The sequence below is a fragment of the Diabrotica undecimpunctata genome, chromosome 6 (genome assembly GCF_040954645.1).
Source record: "Diabrotica undecimpunctata isolate CICGRU chromosome 6, icDiaUnde3, whole genome shotgun sequence".
NCBI lineage: Eukaryota > Metazoa > Arthropoda > Insecta > Coleoptera > Chrysomelidae > Diabrotica > Diabrotica undecimpunctata.
The window spans coordinates 2,039,480-2,051,699 of record NC_092808.1 but is presented as its reverse complement, the minus strand read 5'-3'; the positions used below and the strand labels follow the sequence as shown (position 1 = coordinate 2,051,699).

General features: G+C 33.6%; 1 protein-coding gene across 1 annotated transcript in view; it reads right to left on the bottom strand.

The window, feature by feature from the left end:
* LOC140443351 (uncharacterized) overlaps nt 1-12,220 on the bottom strand; it is a 149,799-nt gene that overhangs the window by 83,288 nt on the left and 54,291 nt on the right. Inside the window, exon 2 of the mRNA XM_072534565.1 lies at nt 176-205. Within this exon, the coding sequence (XP_072390666.1) occupies nt 176-205 (30 nt within the window). The remainder of the gene's footprint in view (nt 1-175; nt 206-12,220) is intronic.

The following is a 12,220-nucleotide window of genomic DNA, read 5'->3' as shown; positions in this document are numbered from 1 at the left end:
TTAACAACTCATCCGCCCGAAAAAATGTATTTTTGAAAATTGGTCTTTGTTTGGCCGATCTGACAGTACATATTTAGTAATATCAGTAATATTTTTTTACCATTTTATTTTCTACACTGGAGTATGTGACTTACAGAAAATATTTTTAATTAAAAAGTAATAAAAAGTTACTTACCTTGTATTCCAACGTAACGAGCTTTCTTTACTGCAACAAAAAAAAAATTAGTATTATAAACATATCTTTAAATATAGTAGAGACAGTGAAAATATTTTTCCACAACTTTTTGTTTAAAAAAGTACCTTAAATTCTGCTATATAGCACAATTTCAATAAACTGTAAGACCTTTTGGCAAAAATAATTATGTAATTTCCAAGTAAATGCGAGAAAAATCAGATCTTTTTCAGATCTCTAACAGGTGGCGCCAGATTAACCCCTAACTTGGCAACGTATGTTATAATATACATAATATTTCAAATTTTTTATTTGACAATCAATAGTATTTGAAACCCAGTTCTTGGCACTATATATACACTGTAGTTAGTATACACTACTGTATGTAGCCGACTGGAAGTCGGCCCGAAAATTCTTAATTTCGCGCATTTAGTTCTGATGGTATGGATATAGTCTCGACAAAATGGTTGAGCAAGAGTGTTGTTCCAACCAACAAGTGGTAAATTTGTACATCAGTTACTGTTTTTTATTATACCGTGCTAATTTTTTGGGAACTTAATTTGAAAGCATTATACTGTTTATCTATAAACAAATTTTTGGTATACTGTAAATATTTTTTCAGCAAATCGAATCAAAACTTTTTGTATTGTATAGTATACACCGCCCGATATGGCTTATTTGGCAATTATTTTTTTTTTCAGACTAAAAAAATTGATAAAATATTGGCCCTTTTGCCTCCAGTTGGTGCTAAAAGCGACCCAGAAAGTAGTAGTGATGACGAACAAGAGGTATTATCTCGTAATTTTTAAAAATAATTCACAGAAGACACAGATGATGTTGAAGAAAATATAACTTTTAAAGAAGATATAGAAAAAGCTGTAAAAATATTATCTGTTTCAGTCAGTAAAATAAAGACAAGCAGTAGCTACTCCCTCAGTAGTGCCACAATTTTCTCCAGTTGTCCAAAAACAAGCAAGTTCTTTAATAAAACGAAAGGAGAAAAAATGAGCCTTCATTTAACTGGATGACTGATAATTTGGAATATGAAGTAACAACAGAACAAAGTAATGATTTTACAAAAGCCCAAAATATAAAAACACCTTTGCAATATTTTAAAACCTTTTTAGTGCAGATATTGTTGAATTAATTGAAGAACAAACTAACCTGTTCGATACAAACATTTCACAAATATGTAGACACAAGTATAGGTGAGATGCACGATTTCTTAGCTTTTGAAATTTTATTGGGGATTGGTGACATACCGGCGTACATGAAATATTGGTCTCAAGAGATGTGATATGAACTTCCAAATATATTCCAAATATAATGTCACTAAAGAAGTATCAAGCAATACGACGCAGCCTACATTTTGTCAATATTGAGGAGCTGAATAATGACAGTTACTTCAAAATAAGGCCTATTAGATCGTGTACGAAGAAACTGTCTCACAATTGAATCAGAGTCTAGATGTTTAGTGGATAAAATAATGGTCCCATACAAGGGAAAAAAGGCAGGCTCGAGAAGACAATATGTGAAGAACAAACCAAAAAAATGGGGTTTCAAAATGTTTGTTCGCTGTGGCGTAATTGTTGCCTTTTACATTAACAACAACAACAATAAACAGAGCTGTATAGATGTGTTTATTAGGTTGTTAAGAAGTGATATTTCTTGACACTATCCATCCAATATTACTACAGCTCAAGTCAAGCCTCGGCCTATTTCAGTAAGCTTTTTCAAAGATCTCGATCTGCTGCTGTTCTTTTTCATGAGCCATGGTGTTTTTTGCAGTAAGAACATTTTCTTCTTTTGGTGCCTATCCTCTATGGATGTTGACAATCACGTTGATCCATACAACTTTGTTGACAGCTGCTCTAAATAGATGTATGGTAGTCATTCCTGCTCACTGTCTAATGTTCTTCAACCACGATGTCTTTCTGCGCCCTTGACATCTTTTGCCTTCTATCTTAGTTGAATTAGTTGATACTTTTTATTGCACATCACATGCCTTAAGTATGTCATCTTTCTGATTTTCACGATACGCCCAATTTCCAAATCTTTATTCATACGTTGGATCACGGTGTTGTTTGTAATATGATGGATATAGGAAATTCTAAGCATGCGGCGGTACCACCACATTTAGAAGGCTTCTAATCGTTTGGATGTTGCCTCCGTCAAGGTCCAGGCTTCGACTTCATATAAAATGGTAGAAAATACATAGCATCTCAAGACTCGTGTTCTTATATCAATGTTCAGGTGCATATTACATAAAATCTTCCTGAGGCGATTGAAGGCAGCTCTCGCCTTTTCTATACGACATCTTATTTCCTGTGAGTGGTCTCATTACTTATTTAGGCTGCATCCAAGGTATGTAATTTTGTCGATTATTTTCAAGGGTTCATTATTAGCTGTGAATTGGTGCTATATTACGTCGTTTTTACTTACTATAAGAATTTTAATCTTCTTACAGTTTAATTTCATGCCGTATCTGTCATAGGCTTACACTACACAGTCTATTAATGTTTACAGATCTTCAGCATTATCAGCAATCAAAACCGTATCGTCCGCATATCTTAATTGTTTATGATTTCACCATTGATTTTTATACCTTCTCTTAAACCATCAATAGCTTTCCTGAACAGCATTTTCGAGTAAGTATTGAACAACGTCGGTGATAAAATGCAGCCCTGACGTACTCCCCTGTTTATCGTGAATTCTTGTGAGGTTTCGTTGTCTACTCGTACAGTTTCCCTTTGCTGTAAGTATAAATTTTTAATTAGGCGTAAATTTTTGTCAACAATACTATATTCTTGCAGCATCTGAAATAATGTTTGATGTTGCACTTTGTCAAATGCTTTTTCAAAGTCTATAAAGCATGCATAAACTTCGCAATTTACGTCTCGAGCTCTTTGTATCAATACTTGTATGGAAAATAGGGACTCTCGCGTTCCCAGTCCGCTTCTAAGCCCAAACTGAACACTGCTAATGTTTTCTTTAAGTTTTCTATATATGCGAGAGTGAATATCAGAAAGAAGAATTTTACGCTTATAATTCTGTAATCAGAGCATCTTGTGGCATTTGCCTTTTTGGGGAGAGGGATGAAGGTGGAAACTAGCCAATCTGTAGGAAATTCTACAGTTTCATAGATTTTGTTCAGCAAACTCGTTAGAAGTTTGAGTTGGTTGTTTTCAAATAGTTTCTGTCTATATATTCTTTGATGTATGATTTTTTAAAATACCTTTAAAATGTGGAAATCATTGCAGGATAGATTGCTTTGGTAGAGCAATAAACGTTGACTTCAGCCATGATCTTGGTATTCATCATCATCAGTAGCTCGACAACACTTTCTGAGTCCTGGCTTGTTCTAGGATTTTCCGCCATTCTGTTTCGTTCCTTGCTTTGTTTTTCCAGTTGGTAATCTTAAGTGTTTTCAGATCTTGTTCCACTTGTTCCATATATCTAAGTTTGGGTCTTTCCTTTGACCTTCTCCCTACTGGTGTGTGCCTCATATATTTTGGTGTTTTGATGATCCTGGTATTACTCCGTTTAAATATATATCATTGAATATTTTTGTTAGTCGTTGAGTACCGTCAGTGTTAAATAATTTTATGAATTCAGCATATGCATTGTCAGGTTCAGAAGTTTTGCCATGTTTTAGTTGTGATATTGCTTTTCCACTTGCTTAACCGATACCATTATTTTATCGAGGACCTGAAGATGGGCTGAAGTCCATGATATAATAAAACCAAATGCTCGGTAGTACATTAGAGTTCGTGGTGGGCATTTTACGCATCTCTTACATTGACATAAAAGTTTCTTGAATAAAGATAATACCCACATTATTTAAAACATTTTTTTGGTATATGTAATAAATACAAAGACTGCTGCTTTTCTAGAAAAGAATTTGTATACCTAAAATGCCCAGCGATTCTTTTCATACCTTTTCTAATCCACAATCTATAGAATATTTGACCTTGCTCGGTATTATATAAACGGATTAGGTATATTTAAATGACTCTCGAAATAGCCAAAATAAAATTAACCTGCTCGTATTGATCGCACCTCTCGCTGTTTACTCTTTTAAAAGAAATGTTTTATTTATTGCGGTTATTAGAAAAATGGATTTTTAACGAATCGATATGTTTGAGTTTAGAACTTTGTTTGAACTTGATGGTAATTCATTGTACACAACGAGAAAAGTTTATTACTGTAGCCTCATCCTTTAAGCGCTGTCAAATTTTGGTAAAATGTCATATCGATATTTGGCAATATGCTCATCTTTTAATCACATCAAACTATTAAGGAGAAGGAATCGTGGGAAACTAAATGAAATAATAATATAAATACATATATTGGAGGACGATAAAGTTGGAAAATAATAAAATCAATGCAAAGTCGTAAAATAGTAATAATCTCGCCAATAACACAACACAAATGGGAAAGTTATTTACGACACTACATACTAAAAAAAGACCATGAGTCAAGTACGAGACAGCAATTATTTTTTCAAAAAATACTTTTTTTTTGTCCCTATAGATTTAAACATTGTTCTCCAGCAGATTGTGCGACTTTTCCAGTTTTTGTTCCAAATGCCTTTCATCTACATCTACCTCCTACATATACATGCAATAAGCACCACGAAATTAAAGGACATTATCCACTTATTGTGCGCAAAAGAGATACCTCTAAGAGTAATCGAAACGATTAAAAATATCTAAAGAAACAACATAATAAAAGTAAAAGTAGAAGAAGAACTAAATGACCCTATTAAATCCAATGGGATAAGACAGGGAGACAGCCCCCAATGGGATAAGACAGGGAGATTCCCTGAGTCCTATATTTTATTTCACCTTATTATGGATAAAATAATAAAAAAGTAAGAACTAAAAAATGATACCAAATGGGAGAAAAACAACTTAAAATAATCTGCTATGCAGACAACGCCATACTACTCTCTCAAAATGAAGTTGATTTACAACGTATGCTGCACCTATTTAATATAACCACCAGAAAATTTAACAAGTTAATTTCCTCAAAAACAAAACAATACAGAGTTCAGAAACACTTAGAATAAAAGCGCCATATAGGGAAGAGCCGCAAACAATGATAAAAGAATAAAGGCATAAACTTCTTCTTCTTCTCGTATCACTACAACCCGGGGTAGGCTTTGGCTGACTGCACAACTTGCTTCCATCTTGAACAGTCGTCCATAATAGTTGGGTCAGTTGGTAGCCCCATTGTTCTTAGATCTGACCATATACTGTCTCTCCATCGCAATCGTGGACGTCCTAAGGGCCTTCTTCCTGTGGGGGCTTCCTCTCATATTAACTTGGCAACGCGGTTATTAGGGAGTCTATGAACATGGCCAGCCCATCTTAGACGTTGGGATTTAATCTCTTGGACTATATCGCTCGCTCTATATATCTCCTTGACCTCGGCATTTGTTGTCATTCGGTATTGGTTGCTACTAATGTCGTGATAAGGACCAAAGATTCTTCTGAGAATTTTCCTCTCAAAACATCTAAGTTTTCTTTCAGTCTTTTTGGTCAAAGTCCACGTTTCACACCCATACATCAACACCGTTCTAATCATCGTTTTATATATTCTAATCTTTGATGTTCGTATTAGGCTTTTAGATTTAATAGTATTGTATAGTATTGTGGACGCTGTACATACATCTGTTTGCTGCCTGAATTCTTTCTTTAATCTCTTCCGCAATATCGTTATCTGCAGTGATTGTTGCTCCGAGATATTTAAAACTTTCCACTCTTTCAAAGTTATATGGGTCTATTGTAACATGTTGCCCTATTCTAGCTCGTCCCTTTTGTCTGTTGATGCACATGAATTTTGTTTTCTCTTCGTTTACCCTTAAACCAGTTTTCTTTGCCTCTACCTGCAATTAAAAGTCTCCTTCACATTGGTGACTGTGTTTCCCACAATATCAATGTCATCTGCGTATGCTAGTAGTAATTTTGGTTCATTTACTGTCAGTAACTCCGTTTTAAGTTGTGCTGCTCTTACGACTTTCTCCAGGAGGAGAAGTGACAACGCATCTCCTTGTTTCAGGCCACTACTTATTTTGAACGATTCTGAGAGTATATTACGTATCCGTACTCTGGATCTACAGCTATTCACACATAACTTAACAAGCTGGATAAGTTTTTTTCAAACTGAAAGTTCTGCCATTACATTCCACATCTGATCCCTTTTAATGCTGTCGTACGCTTGCCGGAAATCTATTAAGAGATTATGGATAATTCTATTGAATTCCCATCCTTTTTCAAGCAGCTATCTTAGAGTAAAGATCTGATCTATGGTCGATCTATGTTTTCTGAAGCCGGCTTGGTATTCCCCCTGGAGATAGTAGGTGTGCTATCTCCTCTGTCAGTCGTAAGAAGAAAAGGAGCCAGTAGAGAATTTTTGGAAATAAAAGGTTAGTTTGCCGTATAATCAACAAAGACTTTCAACCACGATCATAATTAATTTGGTTTTTAATATTTTATTTAGTGATTTAAAGTGATAAAGTGATTTAGTAATAATAAAAACGGTACGAGCTGATCTAGCGGTTGCCATTCCTGCCTTTATAGGACAATAAACATTTACCAAACACAACATATCGTGAAAATCAGTCGATCAAACACCATCAATTGCATCCAGCATCCTATATACATACAAAATATCGTTTTGTTTATTAACACCCCGTAAATTATCACCATCTGTCAGTTCTAAATAGGAAAATCGTATAATACGAAACAACACCGTTTATCGATTGGCAGTTCATTGTTCATTCTGATTTATTGCAAAAGTTTGTGGGTCTGCCATGGCCCGTTGTTTGTATATGTCCCCGCCGCATCGTATCGCGAAATTTGAGACATCCACCACGTTATATTCTTATCTAATAATCAATCTTCATTATCCTGTGCATTGTTTTATTTACGGATTTCTTACCGAGGGTCTACCATTAATACAATGTGAAACCACCGCAAGACTTTTTGAGCGGTTTTTGAATGGACAGCCGGTAGCGGAAGATTTTAAAAAGTAATAAGTTACAAACGTTTTTAGAATGCGGATCTGAACAAAGCGATTGATTTTTTTACATTGTTGTGTGTCCTTGTATCCTTAGAAAGGAGATGGGATATAGACGTCCCATTGGTGTTAAATGGTGGGATAAATAAATCCCATCAGTAAAGAAACAAACTTATATTCAAAATAAAAAAAAAACATTACTTCTTATGAATGTTGTAGGTAGTGAAAAACAATTTTTGCATAGAAGCACATTGCACGCTGTACAAAAAGTCGTAGTTCGAGTTTCTGATTTATTTTGTGAACATCTAAAACACCTTCTCCTGGTAAGTATTTATTGTGGCAAATGGTCTCCAACGTAAATTATATGTTTCTCTCGTTTAGATATTCTTCCAGAACGGCCACTTATCTTTTTATATTTGATTTTGATCTTCCTAGTTCAATTAGCTGTTCTGGTAGTGGCGTAAGAAAATTCAAATTTGAAAATTTTGTATTATATTGTTGTACACTTCTTTTATACAAATCCTTGTAGATAATCCAAGAATTTACAATAGCGTTCATAACAACTATTCTGTAAAAAACTTTCCTCCACCAATTCGCAGATTTTCGGTCAAGACAAGAATTCAGCTTTTTCTCCAGTTTTCAGCTTTCTGTTGATAATTTCAACAGTACTTTGACAATTGGACATCACCATTACTTCTTTCTTATCTTTTCATTTAGTGACTAAAATTCCTTCAGATGAAACTAAAAACTCTATACCTACTACCCCTTAACATTTTGTTATTTTCAAATTTGGCTACTTTTAAACGATTGGCCATATAGGTTCCTAAACATGTAAAATTTGGGGTGTTCACACACCTGGCGGCTGTATGGTGTTGGCTAAAGTTTCAACAACTCGTTCTCCTAGAGTTGCAGTAGGTGATGTGAATTCTTTTCTCGAGTAAATATTGAAATCGAATACATATCTTCTTCTTTTTATATAGACATCAATCTGTCTGTTTTTCAATGTGCCTCCAGTAAGTTGTCATTCCATCGTTTGCGTGTTCTTCCTACTGATTCTTCCTATTGGGGAACCGTCTCTTGTCGTCTTTACTACTCTATTTATTGTCATTCGGCTTATATGATCGTTTCATTCTACTCTTTTATTTCTTACCCAGTTTTTGATGTTCTCCAGCATGCATCTATGTCGTATATCTGTACTTCTAGCTCTGTCCCATAGTGTCTTACCATCAATTTTTCTAAGTGTTTTCATCTCTGCTGTTTCTAACATCCTTTTTGTTCTCTCTGTGTCAGGTCTTGTTTCTGCCGCGTATGTCATTATTGGTCTGATGACTGTTTTGTAAATTCTGCCTTTCGTTTCTTTCCCGATATTTTTATTTCTCCATATTGTTTCGTTTAGGCAGCCTGCTGCTCTGTTTGCTCTATTCACTTGATCTTCCACTTCTGTTTCGAGCTTTCCGTAGCTAGATAATGTGATGCCTAGATATTTAAACTCCACTTTTCACTTCATTTCTTTTCATCACTTTTTCTATTATCTGACCTTCCAGCTCCAATTTACATCTTAGTAAATTTGCTGTTATAACCATGCATTTTGTCTTTGTTAGGGAAATTAACATGTTAAATTTTCTGGCGGTTATATAAAATTGGTTCAGCATACGTTGTAAATCATCTTCACTTTGAGAGAGTAGTACTTTGTTTTTCTCCCGTTTGCTATCCTTTTTTAGTTATTACTTTTTTAATTATTTTATCCATATTCAGGTTGAACAATAAAGGACTCAATGAATCTCCCTGTCTTACCCCATTGCCAGCTTTAATAGGGTCGGTTAGTTCTTCTTCTACTTTTACTTTTATTCGAATACATATCATGTGAAAGAATTACTTCGTTGCCACATTTTTATACCTCTTTTTACTGGCTCTATAAGCAGATCTTCCTTTGAAGGATGTTCAGATCCTTCTTTCTAAAAATAGGGTCAGTTAGTTTACAAATTCTTGTGGTCATTTGTTTCACTAGATTCACTTTTATGCTTGACTTGTGGTAAGAATGGCAGTTGAGGTATCTCCCAGAGTTACACTTTTTTCTATACGAATCAATTGTAATGATGTTATCCAGTTTTCTAGTGAACATTGTGTCAAGAAAAGGATTGGTTTTGATCCTTTTTTTCAAAAGTAAATTAAATGTGAGGGTCATAGCTATTGAAAATGTCTAAGAGCTCAGTCTCTAAACCTAGTGGACAGGACATAATAATGTCATCAACATACTTTTTAATAAAAGGAACGACCTGGAGAACAATATTCAACAGATCGTCAATTACATATTATTGTGATATTATTATGTAGCCAGAATTGGAGAGATACTGGCTCCCATAGGAGTGCCAAAAATGTGTTTATAATATTTGTTCTTAAAAGAAAAACAAGTGGAATTAAACAAGAACTCTATCATTTCAATAAACCGTGTTTATAAATAGACCGTAGAACGGCATTTAATTAAACATTACTAAAGAGGAAGACTATATCTAGACTGACGAGAACATAATTATGTGGTAAGACAGTTCTCTTAAACAACTCGATAACTTGGAAAAAAAATCTCTGATGTAGTAATCATTATTCGAATTATAAGCTTCAGTTAAAATGTTAGTGATAAAGCCTTATAGTGATATAGGTCTCATAGTTAAGGTAGGTTTATGGATTTTAGGGAGGCTGTAGAATTTAGCAACAACAGTTTTATCGCATGAGAGTTTCTTTTTAGTATTTGAATCAATTTGTTTCTTTTGCCAAAGGTGTTTTATTAAGACATTAGATTTATTTTGAATATTACTAGTTATACCACTAGGGACGGTTACGTAGGATGAACCTAATCAAGAATCTCTTGATAAAGTTTAAAGTAATCATCTTTCAACATTACTACGGTAACATTACCTTTGTCAGATTTAGTCACTACTAACTCAGAGTAGGATTTGAGGAAATGTTTAGTTTTTTTCAAAGAGACTTTGGAGGAGAGAAGAGGAACTCCTACATTTGAACGAGTTATTGGTTAAATGTTAATCCTACAATCAGAATCCAGAAAGTTCATTAATATATAGACTTGGGCAAATATGCAAATAAAAAAGTATGAAATATGCGCATAAATATGCAGTATTTTATGCAAAAATATGCAGTATTTTATGCAAAAATATGCAGTATTTTATGCAAAATATGCATATTTATCTAGAAAATGTGCATGGAATAAAAAATATTTACAATATTTTTTTGAATACAATATCTGAATACATATATTTGTAAATAGAAGAACTTCTTTCGACATCAACTGATGTAACTAGGGCATTTTTCAAATTTACTGTAATAGGTGGTTCTAAATTAAGTGGTTCGGAAAATGTCCCAGCTAGTAGTTGAACCACTTCAGAAAGAACCTGGTAACCACTATTTTTTCCATGGTTACTTTAAATTTTTGAAAAACTTCCTTTCCAATAGTACCTTTAACGTTTTGACACAATGACTCAAATTATTTTATTTAAACTGTACTTTCTAACAATGATAATTTGGAGGATTCTAATTGAGTTATAGTTTTCTGGACAAAACTATAATTTGATTTTATGAATGACAGTTACTGTTGAAGGATGTTATTTTGGAAGGCTTGCTTAGCTTCCAATAAAGTATGGCAACTATCATCCGTTAAAAGGTTAATTATTTTTTATTAAATCAACAAAATGATCAGCATAGAAATTAGCTGCTTCCAACCATGTTTCTCAACATGTTAAAATGGGTTGTGATGGCAGTGGAACAACAGGAAGCATATCTCTGTAACATTGTATTCTTACAGATGATTTCAGGAATACCTTTACCGAGGAATACCTTTATCAGGAATACGCTCGTGATTAAACTGTTAACTAGTGGAATTTTTTTTTCTTACTTCCTTCGCAACTCTGTTTATTCCATACGCTAAACAAGTGACATGTATTAAGTTTGGATAAAATATTTTAAAATTTTGTCCTGCTTTTACCATATATGGTGCGGCATCAGATAAAATAAACAATAATTTATCATTAGCCACAGCAGCAGGAAGAAAAAAGTTGGCTAATGCTTCTTGTAGAAACCGTGATTGTGAGAACGTTGGTTTTTTCCACTTGCTTGCACAGGAAATTAAATACGATTTTGGAAGGTTTCGTCGCTAAGTACACCAATCAAAAAGTGCACAATGTATCTTCCTGACGAGTCAGTGGTCTGGTCCATACATATGTAAAAGTAATTATTACCTATTTCGGCTTTTATGTTGTGGATGACTGAGGAGTATAACAAATTGACATTATTTCTCTTTAGAGTTCGTTCACTGGGAATGTTTTGTTTGCAATATTTTTTAAAAAGAACTAAAGTTTTCATTAGATAATTTTGAAAGCGGTATATTAGAAGATACTAATGCACGACACAAGTCTTCTTTAAAAGTTTCTTGTTCGGTTTGTTTTTTGGAACTTGACTGAAAGCACTTGGACACTGAAGGTTGATATTTTTTACCAGATGTGGTTTATACTTTTTTAGCTAAATGTTTCGCAGTTCTGACATGCTGATCTATTTGAAATTTTTTTCAGATGAAATCTAAAAAAGAATATAAATATCCTATAGTTATACATTTTTAAAATCTAATATTGTAGAAATAAACTTACAATGAACCGTTTTTGCATAACAATTAAAATATTTAAATTAAATCAAATAAAAATCGGTGTAATAGTCTTGAAAATGTCAAGAAATGACTGTGCAAGAAGGAAGAACCCCCAAATATTCACCAGAGGCTCTTGGTTTTTTCTGTTTACATTTAAAGAAAAAATACTGTGAGCATAAATTAAAAGCACTTAATTAATTAAGTCCAATATATATGTTTTTGTTTTTAGCAAAATTAAGGCAAACTATGCTATTGTTAGAAAAAAAAATGTTAGCGACCTTTCAGTAGACTATTGAATAATTTGAATCTTCAATGGCATCTTCAATGAGCTCTAGCTCCCTTAGGAAGCATTTTCGGACTAGGTGAATTGGGTTAAA